This window comes from Palaemon carinicauda, chromosome 32, assembly GCF_036898095.1.
Source record: "Palaemon carinicauda isolate YSFRI2023 chromosome 32, ASM3689809v2, whole genome shotgun sequence".
NCBI classification, from domain to species: domain Eukaryota; kingdom Metazoa; phylum Arthropoda; class Malacostraca; order Decapoda; family Palaemonidae; genus Palaemon; species Palaemon carinicauda.
In genome coordinates, this window is record NC_090756.1 from 80,166,816 (window position 1) to 80,191,483 (window position 24,668).

Genomic DNA, 24,668 nt, shown 5'->3' on the forward strand with positions numbered 1-24,668 from the left:
CGAAAGGATCAGAGTTCAACCTTTTAAGCAGAAGCCACTGCAATGTTATAATTGCTTTAAATTTGGACATCCTTCCAAAATTTGCAATAATTAAAAAATTTGTAATACTGTACTTGCTCCAATATTTACCATGGGGAATGTACACTTGAGGCAAGGTGCTTAAACCGTAACTCTAATCATAAATCTAATGATAGGAGCTGCCAGTTTTATAAGTTAGAAGAGGCTGCCCTCAATAAATCAATTATTGAACATGTAAGCGTGGGACATGCCAAGAGATTATTAAATAAATGTAATACTTATGCAAAGACATTAAAAACAGGAGAAAAAGTTCCTCGGGAATCATCTCACCCACCTACTACTGTAGGTAGTTCTCGAACAAAGAATTCACCATCTATTGATAAAGTGCTGCATAAGACAAGAACATCTCCTCCTAAAGATTTATCAATGAGTATCAACAAAAAGACATTGCCAACCACTATCAAACCTTTGTCCCCCATTACAAAGGATAGTACTAACCTCTCCCAGGCCATATCCTTGCCTGATTTAATGGAGATTCCACCTGACACCAAGTTATCAGGTGTACCTGTAGTGGGGAAGGTACAAAAACCTGGTAACTCACAACCTACTAATCGTAAAAGAGAGAGACCTCCATCTCTCTCACCCCCTTCCATAAGAAATACTAGAATTATGACATCAAATAAATATGATGTTTTGTCTGTTGATGTTGCCGATCAACCAGAAGATAATTTAAATAAATCAGAAATTCAAGCTGAGGTCCACCATCCCCCTCAACAAATAGATAAAAAAGATACAAAGAAAAACACCAACGTAAAACCCAACATAACAAGACCACCTCTGAAGAAACCTACAGGTAATAATGTTAGATTAAAAACTGCTAATGGGAAGACCTCATCCAAGATGTCCAAGATGTCTTCCCGAAATAATCCATAGTTTTCTCCTCAATTTTGCAATGGAACTGTCAGGGTTTAAGGGCGAAATTTGAAGAACTTAAGCTCCTAATTCATGAGCATTCCCCCATAATTGTATGTCTACAGGAAAGTATGCTTGATGCTAACACTCCTAGTCCTCGAGAGTATGTTAGCTATAGAACACCATATAATCATCAAGCAGGGAGCCATGGTGGAAGTCTCATGTACGTTCGTCGAGATGTTCCCCAAATACCTATGTCTATGTGTACAACACTGCAGGCAGTGGTTGTACAAATTGATATAGGAAGAAAATATACAATATGCTCTCTCTACTTGCCTCCAAATGATAATATTTTATATGATGATTTAGCAGAGGTCATTCATCAACTCCCTCAACCATTTCTCTTACTGGGAGATATGAATGGTAGACATCCTTTATGGGGTGATATTTTAGCAAACACAAGGGGCAATATTATCTCATCAACTGTGGAGAATGAGGATGTGGGACTCCTTAATACAAGAAAACCCACACACTTCCATGTTCAGACAGGTACCTTGTCATACATTGACCTTTCAATTGCAAGCTCTAACTGCCTTCTTGATTTTGATTGGAGGACATTAGATGATTGGCATACTAGTGATCATGCACCAATCATTATAAACACCAACAAGGGTCCGCCTTTACAAAGATCGCCACTATGGAATCTTGACAAGGCAGACTGGGTTAAATTTTGTGAGCTAAGTGAAATCGAAGGGAGTGCAGATCAGTTTGAAAGTACTGATGATGCCATAGACCTACTGAATGGAATTCTCCATACAGCAGAAATCAATTCGATTCCCAAAACCACAGGAATATTCAAAAGACGACCAGTCCCGTGGTGGTCTTCAGAATTAACAGCCTTGCACAGAGCCACCAGAGAATCTCTGACTAGATTGCATAAACGCCGTACGGAGGAAAATTTGATAACGTACAAAAAGTGTAGAGCACAGTTCCGCCGTGCCATGAAAGAAGCTAGACGCCAATCTTGGGTGGCTTTTGTTTCCTCCATTAATAGTAGGACACCACCATCTTCTGTATGGAGGAAAGTAAAAAAGATTGCAGGCAAATTCACCCCCAACCCACCACCAGTGTTGAAAGTGAATGGTCAGTATGTGACTGAAGGAATTGAAGTTAGCAATGCCCTGGCTGACCATTTTTCAAATGTATCGTGCAAGAGTGTAGCAGCTCCTGGTCACCAGTACAGGAGCATTGAAGAAAAGAAAATTTTAAATTTTGCAACAGGAAGGGAAGAGTCATATAATTCTCCTTTCACTGAAAGAGAACTTGATTCGGCACTTTCCACTTGCAACGATACAGCCCCTGGACCCGATGGAATTCCATACGCAATGATTAAACATGTACATTTTAATACAAAGTTGTTTATTTTAAGCATTATTAATAGAATATGGCATGATCATAGTTATCCAAGTGTTTGGGAACTAGCCATTATTTTAGCATTTTTAAAACCTGGTAAAGACAAGTTTTTAGCAGCAAACTACCGACCTATTGCATTGACATCTTGTTTATGTAAAATTATGGAGAAGATGGTCAATGCAAGACTGGTGTGGTACCTTGAAAAGAAGGGTATTTTATCACCCATTCAATGTGGATTCAGAAAAATGCACTCAACGACTGATGTGCTGATACGACTTGAGTCCTCCATTTGTGAAGCGTTTGCTTCCAAACAGCACCATGTGACAGTCTTTTTTTGATTTTGAAAAGGCATATGATACCACATGGAGATATGGTATACTTGAAAGAATCCATGAGTTAGGATTGAGAGGAGAGCTACCACTATTCATTCAGTCATTTCTTTCACATAGAGTTTTCCAAGTGAGAGTTGGGGAAGCTCTATCACGGAGTAAATGCCAGGAAGAAGGAGTTCCTCAGGGTAGTGTGCTGAGTGTAACCCTTTTTGCACTAGCAATTAATGGGATATCCTCAGTCATTCCCCGGGATGTTATCGCAACATTATTTGTGGATGATCTCTCCATATCATTTGCTGGGACTAGAATGGCAATGGTTGAGAGAAAAATACAACTCTCTATTGATAAAATTATCCATTGGGCCGATATGAATGGATTTAAGTTCTCGACAAGTAAAACTAAAATTGTCCATTTCTGTCGTATCCGGGGAGTACATCTAGACCCGGATATATACATCAAAGGTCAACGGATACCATGTGCAAGAGAAGCTAAATTTTTAGGTTTGATATTTGATTGTAGGCTTACATGGGTTTCTCACTTAAAAGCATTAAAAGCTAAATGTGTTGAGGCTATGAATCTTTTAAAAGTATTGTCCCATACATCATGGGGGGCAGACCGCAATACAATTTTAAAATTATACAAGGCCTTGATTTTTTCCAAAATTAGTTATGGATGCAAAACATACTCCTCAGCAACCCCAAGCCGGTTAAAAATATTAGATACTGTGGAGGATTAATTTTATTTTAATTTATTTTCTTTGTTTGCCAAATAGAGAGAGAGAGAGAGAGAGAGAGAGAGAGAGAGAGAGAGAGAGAGAGAGAGAGAGAGAGAGAGAGAGAGTTTATTTGCTTTAGTTTAGAGAGAGAGTTAGTTTTAGGTTTGGTTAAATCGAGAGATATTTTATTTGCTTAGTTTTGTCAAATCATGCGAGAGAGAGAAAGAGAGTTTATTTGTTTTAGTTTTGTCAAATAGAAAGAGAGAGAGAGTATGTGTGTTTGTGTGCGCGCGTGTGTGTCCGCAGTGCGCCCCGACGAACAAGTGGTAGTTAGCGAATGATTGTTTGTAGTGGGAAAGACTGTCGGTATATTCGAGGTTGTTTGTTTAAATTTTTGGCTAGGTTAGGGCGGTAATAAATGTCTTGGGCAAAAGCATTTTATATTTGACTGTAGCAGGAGTCTGTTGTTTTTTTTTCATCGATAGCCGGCTGTGAAGTGGTTTTTTTTGTATCGGAGTAAGTACTGTTTTTATTTATTTTTGTTAGGCGCGTTCATGAATGATAGAAAGTTTATTGTTTATTTTTTATTATAGTGCGATAGTTAAGTTAAGTTAGGAGTTTTCGTAAGCGTTTTTTCTTTTTATTGCAGGCCGTAATTCCTCCTTTAGGTTCCTTAGACTTTTAAACTTCTTAGGAGTTTTTGTTTGTCTGTGGCCTGTTGGTTGCCTGCCGCACATTTAATAGATTGATGACGACCCTGTATGTTAAATTGGATAAGGATTTGGATAGACCGCTCATGTATTTGTTAACGACCAAGCCTAATAAGTCCCGGATGATGATGATGATGATGATGATGATGATGATGACGACACTGGTTTGGCCTGGACATGGAGATGATATGAGAGTACTGTATAGTTAAGCGATTGCGCTGTGAAACTGGCCGTAGGCTAATACTCTTGCCAAGAAGTTGTGGCAGTGAACGAGGAGTTACCCGTATGTGGACGCCGGTTACCACCGAAACTTACATATTGAATATTTTAGAGTTTTTGCTCATGTTGGTGGTAGATATGATTATTGTTTCTGGTTTAGTGTTACGTGATTTGTTTTAGTGTTAAGTATTTCCGGTACTGTGTGGGAAGTAAGTGTTTTCGGTAATGTGTAAACTATTGGTGTTGGGTTTATAAGTTTTCTGATTATTGGTGAGTTTTGTGTACCACACACACCGTTATATTATTTACATATAAGTCTGTTATTTTTTTGTCTGTTTGGGTTAAGTTTGTTTAATGAAGTGTTTTGTTTGGTTGCGTTTAATATAGTTTTAAGGTTATGTTTTGTTTGTTATCCCTTCATGCAATCGTCCAGTTTGAAGTAAAGTAAGGGGAAAGTTTGTATTGTGGGATATTCGAAAGTAAGAGTGATCAAAGGTGTGGGGGTTTGTTTTTGTTTACATCCCGCCACAATACTATACATAATGCTAGTATAAGATTGTCCACAGGAGCCTTTAGAACCTCACCTATCTCAAGTCTCCTTGTGGATGCTGGGGAGTTGCCTTTAGACCTTTACCGAATGTCCTCTATTATTCGGTACTGGTTTAGATTGCAAAGACTCCCTAATTCTTCAGCCTTTCAGACTGCAAGCCTTGTAAGGCACTCAACCTACTTTGAGTTGCACCCAAAATCTCAACCTTTCGGGTGAAACAATTATTAAACAATCTGGATATAATTAGAATTAAGGTGCTTCCATTCAAGGTATCAACAACGCCTCCATGGAAATTACCTGACATATCTTTTTGTAAATACTTTATTGGAGTTAAGAAGAATATGACTGACTTAGAATCCAGGTCTCTTTTTATGGAACATGTTGAAGAACATAGGGGATCGACTTTTATATATACTGATGGCTCCAAATCTGATGCTGGCATTGGATTTGGAGTACATAGTAATGATTTTAATTGTAGAGGTGCACTTCCTCTAACAGCTTCCATATTTACTGCCGAACTGTATGGCATACTAACCGCTATTGAGAAAATAGCTTTGGAAAAGGAGGGTAATTTTACAATTTTTAGTGATGCAAGGAGTGTTCTTCAAGCTTTAGAAGTTTTTAATTCTAGTAACCCTCTAGTTTTAAAGATTTTAGAATGGCTTTTTATTACTGGACGGAGAGGTATAACAGTTCGATTTTGTTGAGTTCCAGCACATGTAGGTGTGTCTGGGAACGAGAAGGCAGATTTACTGGCGAAGAATGCGGCATCCGAGTTGCTACCAAGGAGGTATCCCATTCCCTGTAATGATTTCCTACTTTACATCAAGAAATTGGTTTGTAATAAATGGCAACAGCACTGGGATAGTCAAGATGGCAATAAAATGAGGGAAGTAACAAATATCATATCACCATGGAGGTATAACATGATACCCCGAAAATGGGAGACGACTCTTTGCCGTCTCCGTATTGGTCACACACGGTTGACACACGAGTTTCTGCTGAAGGGCCAACACCAACCGTATTGTGAGGACTATTTAGTACCTTTAACAGTGAGGCATTTGTTGACCGAATGCCCTAATTTTACGAACTTAAGAAATAGATATGTTTGAGGCTCGAGGTGAGGATGGCAGGTTCATCCTTGCCAAGATTCTTGGACATGATGTGTCCTACTGTGCGAGCGGAATTTTTAGATTTATTTCAGAAGCAGGTCTTCTGAAAACTATTTAACTAATGTAATGACTTCTTAACTTTTATGGTTTTAATTGAATTCTCTCTTATTTTTCATATATAATAAATGCTATTGGCATCAATGACCTTAGATGTCAGGATGCCAGAAAACTTTCAATTAATCAATCAATCAATCAGAGGGCTTGAAGATGAAGTTCAGCGACCACAGCATCGAAAGCTCCCTGTAAGCCGAGGAGAGCATAGTAAGAGCTAAAGACAGAGTCGCTTCTCCAATTCATTCTGGACATGATTTCGTGTATAGATACTCCATTGTATAGCAGTCTTGAAGAAGCTTGACCCCTTAGAGAGTGGAAATTAGTTGACTGTTTAGTTGCATTTGGGTCGGCTCTGAAAATGCATTCCCTAAAAAGTTGTCTCATTTTTTGTAAAGACATTATCTTAAAGTGTTCATCTAGCCATATGTGGTCTTTCCTGTCTATGTTTCTTTCCATACATACTTTGTTTGTGTATTCCAAATAGAAGTTCAGTTGTCTGACTGGACATATTTTCGGTCTGTTAGGAAGCTTCCTAAAGCTGATCTCTATTGGCGTGTAGTTGTTCTTTTGGTTTTTGGCCATGAAGGAGGGGTGGTTCCGTAAGACAATGTGTTCTGGGGTGAAGGTGCTCCTGGAAATCCAGAGATTATTAAATTGATTTGCTCTTAAAAGGCAAGCTAAGGCTACTAGGAATAAGGTTTTCTGTGTCAGTAGTAAGGTAGAGTCATCTCTTGTGGTGTTGAGAAACGAGATTACTTTGTCTAGATCCCAGCCAGGGAACTGGTGAGAGTTGCTAGGCTTCCTTCTATTAACTCCCGATATCATTGCTTTGACATATTTGTCTTCTGCAAGACAGTAACCTGGGAAATATCCTGACAAGATAGGACCTAAAGCTGCTCTGTAGCTCTTCAGGGTATTGTAAGACAGTCCCTTGTCTATAAGGTGATTGAAAAATAAAATAATTGCTAACAGGGGGAATTTGTTGTCGCTTCCATACTCCTTGTGAATGAAACTTTTAAAAATGTTATATAGGTTTTCATACTTGTGCATGGAGCTGTCCCTCAAGCTGATAGCAATTTTGGAGCAAACCTCAGGAGGAAAGACATTTGGGAGCTGGTCCTTTAAATTTTGAAGGCGATCAAAGTTGATTGGAGCTTTGCTAAGGGTGAGATACAATCCTTGAGAACTATCTGGTAGTCTTCGATCTTCACAGTATATAGTTTGTGCTGCTTCGAGACTGACCTCACTAATGGAATCCATGGTTCTGTCCCCTGCGATATGGTGCAGAAAAGCATGTTATTATTGCATTCTTTATAGATTTTAAAAGCTACTCTGTGTAGTAAGAATCCTGGTGGAAAGGCATAGAGAGGTGTTGATCCCTTCCAGCTAATCGTAAGTGCATTATTGCTGATAGCTTTTTGGTTTGGTAGAGATGAACAAAACATTTTGCACTTAGTATTAAAGCCATTTGAGAACAGATCTATTTCCGGGGTGAAATTGAAGTCAAAGCAGATTAAGTAGAATAGACTGTCACTGAGGGAAGTTTCTGTGTGAATGGAACCCAGGTCTCTGGAAAGTGAGCCTGCGATGGTGTTACTTACTCCCCTGATCCATCTGGAATTTATCTGTATGTTGTGATCCTTCATGGTACTAAGTATTTTCCTGACCAGTTCATGAGCTAACTTGTTTCTGATACTACCCTGTTTCCTTAGCCAACAATTAGTAACCTTTGAATCAACATGTATTAAGACTACTTTGTTGTATAACCTTGTAGTGAAGTGTTCCATAGAATAGAAGCAAGCTAATAACTCTCTTACATTGATGTGAAGGGAGGATTCTTCATTTGTCCAAGTTCCATTTATTGAGAGCATATTACCCGCTACTACTAATGCTCCTCCCCAACCCTGGTTGGAAGCACCTGTGAAAAGTTCTGCATCTATTTGTGGTTTTAGAATGTTAACCTCTCTGTACATTTGTCTCTGTTCCCATGGCTGTAGGTATTTTTTTAAAGTGTGGGGAATGATTTTGTACCCTGAATTAAAATAACTGTGGTATCTGTGGAGACATCTAAGATGGAATCTTCCCAAGCTTGTATAGGAAGCACTGAAATTTAAGGCTCCGATTAACAACTGATAGGAATGAAGGTCAGATTTAACAGAATTGGAGAAAGCTTTGGCCAATTTGACACACTTCTCTATGTTTTTCCAAATGGGATTCATAGTTTTCTTAATCATATTGTAATGCACTCCTAAAAATTCAATTCTTTGAGCCGGTTCAATTGTAGATTTTTTAAGAAAGATATTCCATCCAAAGTCTGACAAGATTTTAATGACTAACTGAATGTGATTTTTACATTTTAAATAATCTTTTGCTAATATAAGAATGTCATCAAGATAGTTGAATATTAAGATGTTATATGTAGTTCTAATATACTTAATCACCCTGTACATTATATTTGAAAAAATATAAGGCGCTGTCTTTAGTCCAAAGGGTACCACAGTCCATTTGAACTTGCTTTTACCTAGTGTGAAGGTTAGAAATTTCTGGCTACTTGCATGTAATGGAATGTGCCAATAAGGATCTTTTAAATCTAGTTTGCAGGCCCAAGAGTTTAGATGTTGATAGGGAAATATAGTATTGGCCTTGAGCATGGTAAAAGGTTTTCTTAACATGGTGTTAAGCACCTTCGTGTCAAAGATTAGTCGTACTGTTCCATCTGGTTTTAATTTATAAAATATGTGGTTGAAGTAGTAAAAGGAAGTTCTGGGGATCTGCTCTATGACTCCTAGTTTTAGCACTCTGTCACATTCTCTTTCCAATATTTTCCGCTTGTTAGTTGAATAAAATCTATCTTTACCTGTCCTTTTAAATGACCTCTGGGCTTTTAGTTTATTATTAAATGGAATTCTCACCCCTTCATTGATAATTTTACTTGCAAAAGAGGCATTAGGAAGTTTTCTCCAACTATCAATATTCATTAGTAATGACTTACCTATCCTATTCTCTGGGGGGCTCTGGGAGGAGTTATTCATTGGGTTTGAGGCCAAAGGCAAGGTCTCTTGACTTCTATCCTTATTTATAGCATTTGGCCCAATGTCATGGTGGTCTGGTGCAGAGCAAAGCTCATTATTAACTGGTGCTGAGCAAAGCTCATTACTAATTGGTGCTGAGCAAAGCTCATTATCAACTGGTGCCGAGTAAAACTCGTTATCAACTGGTGCTGAGCAAGCATCTTGGTCTGGTGATGAGTGAAGCTCATTGTGCTCTGGTGCATAAAATACTGGTGCTGAAAAAATCTCTCTTTGAACTGGTGCGGAGCATGGCTCAATTTCTAGGGTCTTTCCTTTCTCTGGCTCCTGAACTACTAGCTTGTCCATTTTGTGACCTCCCCCCTGTACCCACCTCGCCTATTACCTCTTCTAAGCGGCTGAGACTTGAATCTAAAGTTAGGGTTACCTTTGAGGAAACTGAACCTTCTTCCATGAAATCTACCCCCAAAGTTGAATTTCCTACCCCTGAAGTTTGCTGCCCCCTCCTCTGAGGAGGGCACCCTTACGAAAGCAAGCAGCAATGGCTGTTTTCTGGTCTCCAGATAAATTCCAAACTTCTTTAATGTCTGCTTTGATTATAAGATCTATTATCTCTTCCTTGAGGTATCTAGGAAGAGCTCTACTTCTGAAATTCCTTATCAAATTTTGTATAAGGTCTATGCTCCTTCTTAGGGGACCAATAATAATCTTGGACAAGAACTCAATGTCATTTACTTTGGAGGGGTATACTAAGTGTGCCAGTGCTGCATGCCCTTGAAAGGCTGAAATACTCATCTTAATATTTTCTGTCATAAAAAAAATTTCTCTTGTGGCTGTCATAAAATACCTTACCTTCAGGCCAGAAATTCAACTTTGGAGTATTTATTAATTCAAAAAAGTCTGAGAACTCCTTATTTTCACTACAGTACTAGCAAAGAATTTATCATGGTTATCACTATGGCCTTCACTGAAAGTTAGTGCTACCAGTGAATTATTCAATTGAATTTTCCCTTCTCTATGAAAAGATGGTTCAGCTTTGAAATTGGTGGAAATATATGAAGGAATGGGTTTATGGAAGGTAAGAAGGTTGAAATCCTCATAATCACTTTCATAGCCATTATTATAAAAGGAAAAGAGGTCTAAATTTGCACTTTCAGGTAATTCAGGTGATCGTCTCGAGCGCTTGGTAGGAGGGGGAGCCTCATTCTTCTTAGCAGGTGAACCACTTCTGCCGAGATGAATGTTTTGATATCAGTGATTTATTTACCATAGATTAATTTAAATGTTTGTTCAACAGGTATACCCTCTTAATGAGAGAATGCCTTGATGAAGTCATTGAGCTTCAGCACGGCATTTCATTCCCGTGCTGAAACTTGGTGACGGGCAAGAGGGCTCTCGAACTTGGGGAAATTGCTCCCCCAGTTCGAATCTAAATTTCTTTCTTTCACCTTTTTCTTATTCTCAATATTACTTCGACCTTATCCTAATTTCATAAACTTTCTTTAGTCTTGCTTTCCTAACTCTATGAGAAAAATTTCCCTCATTATATGTGTGTATATATTACGTACATATATATTTATTATTTATTTTTTTTTTTTTTCTCCTATGGCTTGGATGTTTTTACATCCATTGTAGCCCCGGCGGGGATGTTCATACATCCTTTATTGCTGCCTGCTTTGATGAGTGGGTGGAGGTATCACGGTTGGGAGGTGTTTGCATTCAAAGCTATATGTGAGAGTATTGGATGATTTCAGCCATCCCGAAGATGGTTTGGACCTTTTTGGCGGAACTATTCTCAAGTGTTGGGTCTTCGGAATCCAGGGGGATCCAATGCTTGGGGTAGGACTCTCGGCTTTTGGCCGGAAGCCCGTCATTATAGATATGGGGAGGATGATTCCATAATTTCTTGGTCTCAGTCCTAACAGGCGGGTTCAGCTTACACCTGTGCCTCTATATCTGTTTTGATGCTATCCTTCGGGTAGGGTATGGAGTGGACCATCTGGGAAGTATACTCTCATTGTGCCGATAGTGGAGAGTGTAAATTTCCTTTCCGACGTGTGATGGCCTAACATTCTCGAGCAGGTACATCAAAACTTACCCTTTTCTCTCTCTTTCGTCTAATGGATTCTTTAAGGAACGAACCCTCATCCGCTGGATACGCTGACTCTCCCCCGGCACTGTTGACGACCTCTGCTAATGTGATAAGGGAAAGCTCTGTTGATGACCTCGGAACGGGAAAGGACCATTCTACTGATATTTCTAAATCAAGTAATTTGGGTAACATGAGGAAACTTCGAATCCTCCATGTTACACAAATTTCAATAGAGACAAATTATGATGATCTATGTAAAGCATTTGAATGCTATGGATGCATAAAAGAAATAAGGATGAAACTTGAAGCTGAAACTTGGGATTCATGGATATCTTATAGTAGTTATGGCGAAGCATTTAGTGCAATAAGTAACTTGAATAATATTAAAATTAATAACTTGAATGTCGCGGCTGCTCTCTGCGATAAGGTACCAAAAGATTTGGATGTGTACAGGCCTGCCGATTGGTTGGAAAAAGACGCAGATTTGGTTTTGCCCTCCCTGAGAAATCCAAAACCACCGATGTGGCTTATAGCTGAATCAAAGGGGGTTACAGGGAATTATTTTAAAATATGCAAATTGATTCCGAAAAAAGTAGGAACTATTGCACCAGGCGATATATCTCGTTTCGGGAAAAATAGTTTCCTTATCCATGCCAAATCCAGTACACAGTCGGTAATATTGTCCAATATGAAAATAAGTAATGATGACATTAAGTTAGATGTCAAACCCCACCTAAATTTTAGCTACGGAAGGGGCGTAGTTTTTAACAGAGATAGATGATTTTACAGAGGAGGAGATACTGGCCATGTGTCCATTAAATGTATGGAAAGTTCATAAAGTCCCAGGTACATCAATGATAATCTTTACGTTCCAGGATGCTGATGTACCTTTTCATATTATTATCGAGAACGAAAGGATTAAAGTAAGACCCTTCAAGCAGAAGCCATTGCAATGCTTTGTTTTAAATTTGGGCACCCGTCCAAAGTTTGCAAAAATGAGAAGATGTGTGGTATTTGCTCCAAATCTTACCATGGAGAGTGTGCACTTGGAGCCAGGTGTTTAAATTGCAGCTCGAATCACAAATCCACAGACAAGAGCTGCGAGCTATATAAGTTGGAGGAAGCTGCCCTCAACAAATCAAACTTAGAACATATAAGTGTGACCCATGCCAAAAGACTATTAAATAAATCAAATACATATGCTAAGGCATTAAAATCAAACCAACCTAGCGCTGCCAATAGCTCAAAAAAGAGTATACTATCTGACAAAATGTCAAATAACGAGGTAACCATATTACCTCCTGAGGCTTTACCACGGTGTATTAACACTAGGTCATTGCCCATTGCTGAACAGCCTTCAGCCGCCATTACAAAAAGTAATACAAACCTCTCTCAGGCCATGTCCTTGCCTGATCTGATGGAGGTTTCACTTAAGACTAACTTACCTGATGCACCTGTTGTGGGAAAGGTGCAAAAACCTCGGATCCCACCATCTATTAATCGCAAAAGAGAGAGACCTCCATCTCTCTCTCCACCCTCCATTAGAAACGTTAAGGTTATGACATCAAATAATTTTGATGTTTTGTCTGTTGATGTTTCTAATGAACCAGAAGATGGACTGAATAAATCAGAAATTCAAGTTGAGGTCCACCATCCACCTCAACAAATAGATAAAAAGAATACAAAGAAAAACACAAATGTAAAACCCAACATAACAAGACCACCTCTGAAGAAACCTACTGGTAATAATGTTAAATTAAAAACTGCTAATGGGAAGACCTCAATCCAAGATGTCTTCCAGAAATAATCCATAGTTTTCTCCTCCATTTTGAAATGGAACTGTCAGGGTTTGAGGGCCAAATATGAAGAACTTAAGCTCCTAATTCATGAGCATTCCCCCATAATTGTATGTCTACATGAAAGTATGCTTGATTCTAACACTCCTAGTCCTCGAGAGTATGTTAGCTATAGAACACCATATAATCAACAAGCAGGGAGCCATGGCGGAAGTCTTGTATACATTCGTCGAGATGTTCCCCAAATACCCATGTCTATACGTACAACCCTGCAGGCAGTTGTTGTACAAATTGATATAGGGAGAAAATATACAATATGCTCTCTGTACTTACCTCCAAATGATAATATTTTATATGATGATTTAGCAGAGGTCATTAAACAACTCCCTCAACCTTTTCTCTTACTGGGAGATATGAATGGTAAGACATCCTTTATGGGGTGATGTTTTGGCCAACACAAGGGGCAATATTATCTCATCAATTGTGGAGAATGAGGATGTGGGACTCCTTAATACAGGAGAGCCCACACACTTCCATGTTCAGACAGGTACTTTGTCATGCATTGACCTTTCAATTGCAAGCTCTAACTGCCTTCTTGATTTTGATTGGAGGACATTAGATGATTGGCATACTAGTGATTATGCACCAATCATTATAACCACCAACAAGGGTCCGCCTTTGCAAAGATCGCCACGTTGGAATCTAGACAAGGCAGACTGGGTTAAATTTTCTGAGCTAAGTGAAATCGAAGGGAGAGCAGAACAGTTTGAAAGTGTTGATGATGCCATAGACCTACTGAATGGAACTCATCATACAGCAGGAGTCAATTCAATTCCCAAAACAACAGGGTTATTCAAACGACGACCAGTCCCGAGGTGGTCTTCAGAACTAACTGCACTCCACAGAGCCACAAGAAGATCTCTAACACGATTGCGTAGACGCAGAACTGATGAGAATTTAATTATGTACAAGAAATGTAGAGCACAGTTCCGTCGTGCCATGAAAGAAGCAAGACGCCAGTCATGGATGTCTTTTGTTTCCTCCATTAACAGTAGAACACCACCATCTTCTGTGTGGAGGAAAGTAAAAAAGATAGCTGGCAAATTCACCCCCAACCCACCACCAGTGTTGAAGGTGAATGGCCAGTATGTAACTGAAGCAAATGAAGTTAGCAATGCCCTGGCTAATCATTTTTCAAATGTATCCAGCAAGTGTGAAGGAGCCCCTGGTCACCAGTATAGGAGCACTGAAGAAAAGAAAATTTTAAATTTTGCAACAAGAAGGGAAGAGTCGTATAATTCTCCTTTCACTGAAAGAGAATTTGATTCCGCACTTGCTCATTGCAATGATACAGCCCCTGGACCCGATGGAATTCCATATGCAATGATTAAACATGTACATTTTAATACAAAGCTATTTATTTTAAGCATTATTAATAGAATATGGCATGATCATAGTTACCCAAGTGTTTGGGAACTAGCCATTATTTTAGCCTTTTTAAAACCCGGTAAAGACAAGTTTTTAGCAGCAAACTATCGTCCTATTGCATTGACATCTTGTTTATGTAAAATCATGGAGAAGATGGTCAATGCAAGGCTGATATGGTACCTTGAAAAGAAAGATATTTTATCACTGATTCAATGTGGATTCCGAAAAATGCACTCAACAACTGATGTGTTGATACGACTTGAGTCTTCTATTTGTGAAGCCTTTGCTTCCAAACAGCACCATGTTACAGTATTTTTTGACCTTGAAAAGGCATATGATACCACATGGAGATATGGTATTCTTAAAACCATTCATGAATTGGGATTGAGAGGAGAGCTGCCACTATTTATTCAGGCATTTCTTTCACGTAGAGTTTTTCAAGTGAGAGTGGGGGAAACTCTATCAGAGAGTAAGTGCCAGGAAGGAGTTTCTCAGGGTAGTGTGCTGAGTGTAACCCTTTTTGCACTAGCAATTAATGGGATATCCTCAGCCATTCCCCAGGATGTTCTCTCAACATTATTTGTGGATGATCTCTCAATATCATTTGCTGGCACCAGAATGGCAATGGTTGAGAGAAAAATCCAACTCTCTATTGATAAAATTATCCAGTGGGCTGACATGAATGGATTTAAGTTCTCGACAAGTAAAACTACCATTGTCCATTTTTGTCGTATCCGGGGAGTACATCCAGATCCGGATATATACATTAAAGGTCAACGGATACCATGTGCAAGAGAAGCTAAATTTTTAGGTTTGATATTTGATTGTAGGCTTACATGGGTTTCTCACTTAAAAGCATTAAAAGCTAAATGTGTTGAAGCTCTGAATATCTTAAAAGTATTGTCCCATACATCGTGGGGGGCAGACCGCAATACTATTTTAAAATTATACAAGGCCTTGATTTTTTCCAAAATTAGTTATGGTTGTGAGGTATATTCTTCAGCCACCCCAAGCCGGTTAAAAATATTAGACTCGATACATCATGCAGGTATTAGATTGTCTACTGGAGCTTTTAAAACCTCGCCTATCCCAAGTCTCCTTGTTGATGCTGGAGAGTTACCTCTAGACCTTTACCGAATGTCTTCCATTCTTCGGTATTGGTTTAGATTGCAAAGACTCCCTAACTCTCTAGCCTTTCAGACTGCAAGCCTTGTAAGACACGCATCATACTTTGAGTTGCACCCAAAATCTCCTCAACCTAATGGCTTTCGGGTGAAACGATTATTAAATAGTCTGGATATAATTAAAAATAAGGTACTTCCATTCAAGGTATCATCAACGCCTCCATGGAAGTTACCTGAGATATCTTTTTGTAAATATTTTATTGGAGATAAGAAGAATATGCCAGACCTAGAAGCCAGGTCTCTTTTTAATGAACATGTTAAAGAACATAGAGGATCAACTTTTATCTATACTGATGGCTCCAAATCTGATGCTGGCGTTGGATTTGGAGTACATAGTAATGGTTTTAATTGTAGAGGTGCACTTCCTCTGACCGCCTCCATATTTCCTGCCGAACTGTATGGCATATTAACCGCAATTGAGAAAATAGCGTTGGAGAAGGAGGGTAATTTTACAATTTTTAGTGATGCAAGGAGTGTCCTTCAAGCTATGGAAGTTTTTAATTCTAATAACCCTCTAGTTTTAAAGATTTTAGAATGGCTTTTTATTATTGGACGGAGAGGTATAACAGTTCAATTTTGTTGGGTTCCAGCACATGTAGGTGTGTCCGGGAATGAGAAGGCAGATTCACTGGCTAAGGAGGTTGCATCCGAGTTGCTGCCAAGAAGGTATCCCATTCCCTGTAATGATTTCTTACCCGACATCAAGAAATTGGTTTGCAATAAATGGCAACAGCAATGGGATAGTCAAAATGGCAATAAAATGCGAGAGATAACAAATGACATATCTCCTTGGAGGTATAATATGATGCCCCGAAAATGGGAGACGTCTCTCTGTCGTCTCCGTGTTGGTCACACTCGGTTGACACACGAGTTTCTGCTGAAGGGCCAACACCAACCGTATTGTGACGACTGTTTAGTACCTCTAACAGTAAGGCATTTGTTGACCGAATGCCCCAATTATAACAACTTGCGGAATAGATGTTTGTTTGAGGCTCGAGGTGAGGGTGGCAGGTTCATCCTTGCCAAGATTCTTGGAAATGCTGTGTCCTACCATGCAAGTGGCATTTTTAGATTTATTTCAGAAGCAGGTCTTCTGAAAAATATTTAACTTTCATGACATTCAACTTTTATGATTTTAATTGAATACTCTTTTATTTTTTATTTTTGTATACATAAATTAAATGTTACCGGCGTTAATGACCTCAGATGTCAGGATGCCTGAAAACTTTAAATCAATCAATCAATCAACAGGTATAGTAAATATGGACAGCAGCGGACCTAGAAGGCTGAAGTCAGGCAATGGGGTTCACGACTCAAATAGCCCTCTTAGGTTAATTCAGTGCCTTATTTAAGTGCATGTTAAGTTTATATCTGTTATTAATACAATCTAAATCTGCCTCGTATGTAACCCTTTGCAGATCGCCCCCCAGGGGCTACCCTAGTGTCGATAGGTTTAAAGTGAGAAATGTGAACGCGAACGGCCTAACTTACCTGTGGTCTAGCCTACTATCTATTAAGCAGCGTGGTTTTGATGTGTCACGCAAGCAATTTGTTTTGTACACCTAGTTATAAGTTTGTTATATATAAAAATTGGAGTATTTAGTTGGTTTTCTCCAATTATTTCATGTTGTAATCATGCACATGCTTTGCTTAAGCTACTTACGCTATGTTCGGAAACGCCTGCTCAAACCATTCAAAACAATATCAAACTTACGTATGGGGGCCGCCATTTGCATTTGTGATGTCATGAGTCTAAACCAGCTGCTTTCCATATGCCGTTTCCGTTGTTAACAGAATTTAAAACCTTACCTTTTCTGAATAATTTTCATGAGAGTTTGATTCTGTTGGAGTAACATATTAACAATATCAGAATTTGAAGGCATTTCACTTCCTGCAGTCGACTGTGTTCGTTTTTTGTTACTGACTACAGTCTCCTCTTCGCTGGAGTCGTCGCTAAGCCGATGAACCTTCACAGAGGTAAGAATTTGCCTCTCCATATTTTAGCCGAGGGCTGAGATATTACTCTAGTTGCTGGGAGCAAAATGATGAAAACCGGCAAATAGGTGTTTGGAGCAGCGGGAGGGAAAAGAGGAGAACCTTCTGTGCCAAAGTCAACTTCAGAAATGTGACTTCCATTGCCGAGTCAACCCGCTTGTCCCTGATAACTCCGCCCAAATGGGGCGTGGTTTAGGGCTCGCGCCGCCTCTTGGGGGGGTTCAGGGGGGGGGGGGTGTATAAGCTACCACTGGTGAGTCCGGAAGGTTGAGGCCTCCCTCTCCAGAAATAGAGTTTCCTTTATCAGGGGAAACTCAAAAGAGAAGGTTCTAACCTCTAGGGATAGAAAAAGTGTACACTGCTACTGACCCTTCTTAAATTATTTAATATTGTGGGGTAAATATTAACTGATTTCTAATCAGAGTATTGAGGGAATTCTATTCTTTCAATATAGGATTGGTCTCAGCAAAAGACTGTACAAGGATACACAAGGTAAGTTGGAAAATAAGTACTGTATAATATATAATATAGTTTTATATCTGCAGTATATACTATACTGCAAATATACTGGATACTGTACAATCACATACTGTAGTTCAGCCGGCAGGGCCAGCAGCTGGCGACACAGTCCGGCTGGCATGTCGCCAGCTGGACTAGAAATTAGCAAAGACACATACTTGCGTATCCCTCCCAGCCAATTGCTGTGACCCCCCGCCCCCCAATATTAAGATTATAGTTTCCTGATCAGGGAAAACTCAAAGAGATGGGTTCTAACCTCTAGGGATAGAAAAGTGTACTACCACTGATCCCTCTAAAACTATTTAATATTGTGCGGTAAGTTATTAACTGATTTCTAATCAAAGTATTGAAGGAGTTCTATTCTTTCAATATAGGATTGGTCTCAGCAAAAGACTGTGCAAGGATATACAAGGTATGTTGGAAAATAACTACTGTATAATATATACTATAGATTTCTCTGCCTGCAGTATATACTATACTGCAAACATACTGGCTACTGTATAATGATATACTGTAGTTCAGCCGGCATGATGCCGGAAGGGCTTGCACCTGGCGGCACGTCACCGGGTGGGTAGTACCTGGCGGTACTGGTCCAGCCGGCATGCCGCCGACTGAGTAAGTACCTGTCGGCACCGGCCCAGCCGACATGCTGCCGACTGGGTTATTACCTGGCGGCACTAGCTGACAGAGAGAAAGCATGGAGTGAAGGGCTGCCTTATCAAAATGTATGTTACAATAAATAAGGGTGTAAGTATATAACCTTACTGCCTTCCTCCACAATGAGGGTTCAAATGGAAGGATAGAATCCATCATTCAAGCTTCCATCCAGCCACAAGATCCGTTTTCGGCATTGCCGGTTTCAGGAATGTGGATGGCAGTCCAAGGGAGGACTGAAGAACCCTCAGCAGCAGAAGGGTCTCCCACCAGCAGCCGTCATAGCTGGCACAACCTTTCCCGGAGCCTTGTGTCCATACGGGAAAGACTGAGTGACTAAACAGCTGCTTATGTAGGAGCCCGGCCGGCACCGCAACCTACCCGGCAAGCGGTGAGATTGCAGGACAACGGCCACAGGATTGCGATAGCTAAGCCATTGCTAAAGGACAGAGAGGGGAAGGGAAAAGGGTCCTGTATCAAGTATAGAAGAAGGGGGCAAGATTTCCGCCACTTCCACACAAGAGTGAAAAAATGTTTCAGTATCGGCGACATCCTAGGAGGCAGAAGAATATCTATTCTTCAGCCTAGGGTCTGCCGAAGCAGGAATAGTCTTCTAGACTGCAGGGGAGAAGGTGGCGGCATGAAACTACCACTTCAGGTGCGGCCTAGGGAGGGTTAGCCTCCTATGCCGGCAGGGGAGTGACTACTCGCCCTGCTGCTCTGCCACCGGCAGAAAGACTGAATACTCTGAGGTTCTGTTGAAAACCAAAGCCGGGATCTCGCCGGCAAAGGTGGGAGACAGAAAACACTAGAGTGAACTACTCTATGGCAAGACCAGATAGGGTTGTCGCCTACGGCGGCACTCGGAGGGAAGGAGGGATTACCCTTAAGTCTCCACGGGAGACAAGTAGCCAGTTATATAATCCTAGGAGATGTACTATCTCCCGTTGAATTGATAAAATGATACACGAGGGTAAACGGGGACAATGTCTGAAAGTATACTACAGCGCATAGGCTAGGAAGCCTAGCGCGAGACGAGATCTCGGTTACCTAAATCACCGAAACTATAACGCATACAATCGACAAAAGGTAGGGGATATTATGCATAAAATATATATCTTTACAAGTATAATTGTGCCTAAATAGCTTTCATAATTTATTAATGCTATTACAACTGGGATAGTCATTTTGCTAACTAAATAACACATGCATAACGAACGACAGAGCCCATAGCGCCTCCTGCGACAGGCCTAGCTCCTTAACACAATAAATTACTCTAATTTCACTGTGAAGCAGGAGCTAAAAATTATACACTGTAAAGAATAAATACTCAACTTTCCAGAGGCAAAAGAAGCTGGAGATTGTATATTAAATCCTAACAAAAGCGATCAAAAACGTTAGATCAACAGGGAACACCACCGTGCGAAATCGCTATAAAAATAGGAATGAGCGCCATCTTGGATACTCGTAGTAGTACGGAAGGAAGGGTATTCTTGATAAGGGCTCCCCTTCTGTTTTTCGCCACTCTTCCCCCTTGAAACGAAAATGCTATTCGGGGTGAAGATCGCTATGTGTCGTATCAAGATATACGTCCCCTAATATTATGCGATATCCTTAAGAGAAATTTTAAGGATATTCGCGCCAGGAGTTAGAATTCTGGAGACCTAAAGGTCAATTCTCTGAGAATATCACTGTAGACAAATATCCCTTAGAAAGCTACCTATAGGAACCTTCCATCAGGACGACATGGCTTGAGCCCAAAAATTAAATATGTTACTGTAGCATGAATCTCTTTGTCAACGCATCTCAACGAGAGTCAGTGAGATTAGTCTTTGAATTGTCTGTCTGGATAGAAGGATTCAAATTTGGAAAGAGGGTGTCTAGATGGAGAAAAGTTTAAGCAGCACCCTACAGTCTAATGATAACAATTTATGCATTTGGGGAATGATTTCAAAGTTATTACTTATTATTTGCTTATTATGTTTTGTGTATGAAACAAACATTAGTTAGGATCATGAATTCAAAACTTGCAATAAATTACTACAAGTCATAGCTTGGACTATAGTCAACGTTACTTATATAATTCTAGTCGCCCAGTGGGTTTCTTCAGTTTGAGGAAAATTAAATAAATAAATAAATAAATAAATAAGCAAGGTGGTGAGTTATCTTCACTATTAGAAATACAATTAATTCTACTATTTTACTTATACTTTATGAACAGAAAACTATAATCAGGTCAGACATATTCAGCCACATGTGTTATGGGCCAATTCTAAAGAAATACAATAACAACGTATCTTAAATTATAATAAAATTAAAAATAATAATAATGATGATAATAATAATAATAATAATAATAATAATAATGGTGATGATGATGATAGGATAGCTCTGGAGTCTAGGCCTATGCTATTAGCTTTATAACTCTTCAGCTTCTTCTGCGGTTGTACAGCAGAGGGGTCCCTCACCTCCTAGGATGGTTTTTCAATTTTTCTCCTTCACTGTATCAGTTGTTTCGTTGGTGTCAAGAAAATTGGTTATATTAATTTTTTTATAGAGAATCTGGTGAATTAAGCTTAACAAGAGATGACATCACACGCAACTGAACATTACCAAGGAAACATGAAAGATTTCATTCAGTCAAACATGTTTCTCTTGTTTGATCAAAATTCCATTTAACTTGTTTGTAAACGTCCCATAAAGAATCATTTGCAAAGGAACTGACTCAATTCCAGGTGATTAAACTAACAACAGAGAGTACAACTAGAGTCTAGCAGGTATGGTAATTTAATCGCTTTGTAACAGCATTTTCCTCTTTTCAAAAGAACCCGACTTCCCAATTCCTTACAAACTTTCTTTGGCACAAGTCTTCATATGACTTTTCACATGTGATTTCCTGTTAAAAGCCTTATCACAGAAACTGTATTTAAATGGCTTCTCCCTAGTATGAAAGCTACGATGCTCTGTAAAACTGCGTTTCTGAGAAAATGCTTTGTCACAGAAACTGCATTTAAGGGGCTTCTACCCAGTATGAATTCTATGATGCTGTGTAAGATGATGACTCTGAATAAAGGCTTTGTCACAGAAGCTGCATTTAAATGGCTTCTCCCCCGTATGAGTTTTATGATGCCCTGTAAGACTGTTTTTCCGAGAAAATGCTTTGTCACAAAACCTGCATTTAAATGGCTTCTCCCCAGTATGAATTCTATGATGCATTGTAAGATGACTTCTCTGAAAGAAAGCTTTGTCACAGACACTGCATTTAAATGGCTTCTCCCCAGTATGAATTCTATGATGCTGTGTAAGATGATGACTCTGAATGAAGGCTTTGTCACAGAAGCTGCATTTAAATGGCTTCTCCCCAGTATGAATTCTATGATGCTCTGTAAGACGGTTTTTCCGAGAAAATGTTTTGTCACAGAAGCTGCATTTAAATGGCTTCTCCCCAGTATGAATTCTATGATGCGTTGTAAGATGACTTTTCTGAAAGAATGCTTTGTCACAGACACTGCACTGAAATGGCTTCTCCCCAATGTGCGTTCTCAAATGTCTTATGAGATCATTTTTCCCAAAAAACCCTTTACCACATTCACTACAATTGAATGACCTCCTCCTGGTGTGAGCCCCATAATGTGCTTCAAGACCAATTTCATTAGAAAATGTTTTGCCACATTCTTTGCATCTGAAATGGCCTCCAGTGTGAATTAGCTTGTGAGTGTTGGAGGATTTAAACACTCCAATAAATTGTTTTTCTTCATAATTCCCACGCAACATTATACCAACATTAGTGTGAGATTTAGAATCACTTTTTTTACAAAGAAGTTTTTCAGAGCCACTCTTTTCAATATGCTCCTCCTTATTCTGCAAACATTCTTTCCCTCTTCCTCTTCCCTTTTCTTTGTCCTCTTTCTTACTGGATCCCAACCGTATGTCACATTCCTCTTTCACACCTGTTTTTACAATCTCCTCCTCCTCTTTATAGACTTCCCTTTTGCTGATTTGTAAATCTTCCCCACTCACTGATGCATCAGAGTCCAAAGAATATTTCATGTCACTTTCACTTGACTCAAATATTTCTGGCTCTGCTTCAAATTCTGGCTCTGCTTTGAATTCCATGTCTGGATCCATGAAAAGAGAGTCATCATCAAAGAGCCTAAAATTATCAACCAAATCATCATTTTCCAACTTGACTGCAGTGTGTGAAAAGGAATCTTCCATTTCACTTTTTATTGGAAATTCTAATGATTCAGAGTTCAGCATCCTCTCCCTATCACTGGATGACATCCTCTTCAATATTATCCACAACAGTGTCCAAAGCTAAAGTTAACACTAGACTATCTATTCTTTACATCAAAGCCTTACAACAAGAACTAACACAGAAAATTCTTCCTTTTTCCCAGTCCTACATCTCTTTTTGTTCTTCTTCCTTTTTCCCAATCCTGTATCTTTTCTTTTTCCTTATTCCCAGTCCTGTATCTCTTGCTGATATCTTCAGTTGTTTACACAATCTTATCACAGGAAATTGATGATTATTTCCTTTGATATGAAAAGTCTGAAATAATAGAGAACACATATCATTGGAGTAGGGCAAAATTAAAATGGAGTTTTCTGAAATAAAATAAAATTTTTTTTAAGTAATTTGTATTTCTGGGCTTGAACCTGTGCCGGCCAGTGAATAAGCTCCTATTAGCACTTATTCTTAGGTAATTTACTGCTAAATATACCAGAGAAAAAATGTAAAGGAGTGCTAGGTTAACTAGCTCGCTCACCTATTGGTGTCGGTATAGAATTGGGCGTATAATCCAGAGGTCCCGCACTATTTAGATTCATCCACGACAAAGACCCCAATAGAGGAGAGCCGTTCAACCTCACTCGGCACCACCAACTCTGCATCCGCTCAGAACCCAACTCCTTTTTAGCACGCCTGTGTGGTAACCCGCTTGTTTGTGCTCTCGTGTTTTGCCTTATTTTTCACTGGATTATGGCTTCTTCATCGGTTTCCCAGGAGACACCGTCTAAGTTAAGTACCAAGCTATGTTTTGCTGTGTTTTGAGCAATCTAGATCGTTTAATATTTAAATTATAGGAGTTTATTCTCTTCGATCATATCGGTCTTGCTCGATTCCGCTTACGGTTGGTACTCCTGTTTTGAGAGCTTTTAGTTTCACTCGCGGTGTTACTAAGTGTATTATTTTTATTATTAATTAAAATTTGTTATATGTTTTACTGTGGATAATCATTATTTAGCGTTTAGAACCCTTGTGGTTCATATTTAGGGCCGATATCAAGTTACGTATCGTAGATGGCTTGCCGACCTTCGTTACTGGGCGGCAATTTTTATTATATAAGCCATCAGGTTGTTGTCCTTTGGGATTTATTTATTATGTTGCATGCCTTGCCCTAAATTTTTATGTGTATATTTATATATTTTTCAACGCTATTACTTTTATAATGAATATTTGTGCTTATTACTCCGTATGATCTGTTTTGGTAGTGTGTGGGGATCGTCAGTTGGTAGCCCTGCTGCTCCGTATCACGTGATCCTCCCCCAAGCTCCCCCTCTCGCTAGGTTGGTGGCTAGGCTTCTCTCCCCCCTCCCCTAGGGGACCGTTGCCTTCCCTCCTTTTAGGGGGGTAGTTCAGTGTTTATGGACTTTGTCCTCCGGGTGTCCCGGCGGTTTCGTCTCTGTCTAGACGGGTTGGCCACCGGTCAACAGAGTAGGATCCCGGTGCACCCTATTTTATATTCACCTATCACACTTTTATTATGTTATACGAAACCCTCCGGGTTCTGTTGGCGGTTCTTATCTACAGTTCCGCCCCCCTCTTAATTTATAACAGTTCCTATGATTATATATGATTATATATGATAGATCAC

At 39.5% G+C, this 24,668-nt stretch overlaps 1 protein-coding gene across 9 annotated transcripts in view; it reads right to left on the minus strand.

Moving 5' to 3' along the window:
- The window catches only part of LOC137625406 (zinc finger protein OZF-like), a 385,590-nt gene that overhangs the window by 64,843 nt on the left and 296,079 nt on the right, over nucleotides 1–24,668 (minus strand). The window contains exon 3 of one of the 9 annotated variants that reach the window (XM_068356297.1): nucleotides 20,965–23,344. The exons of the other annotated variants lie outside the window; for them this stretch is intronic. Within the exon in view, the coding sequence (XP_068212398.1) occupies nucleotides 21,814–23,076 (1,263 nt within the window). The 5' untranslated portion in view covers nucleotides 23,077–23,344 and the 3' untranslated portion in view covers nucleotides 20,965–21,813. Of the gene's footprint in view, nucleotides 1–20,964; nucleotides 23,345–24,668 lie in introns of those variants that run through there. 9 annotated transcript variants of the gene reach the window in all.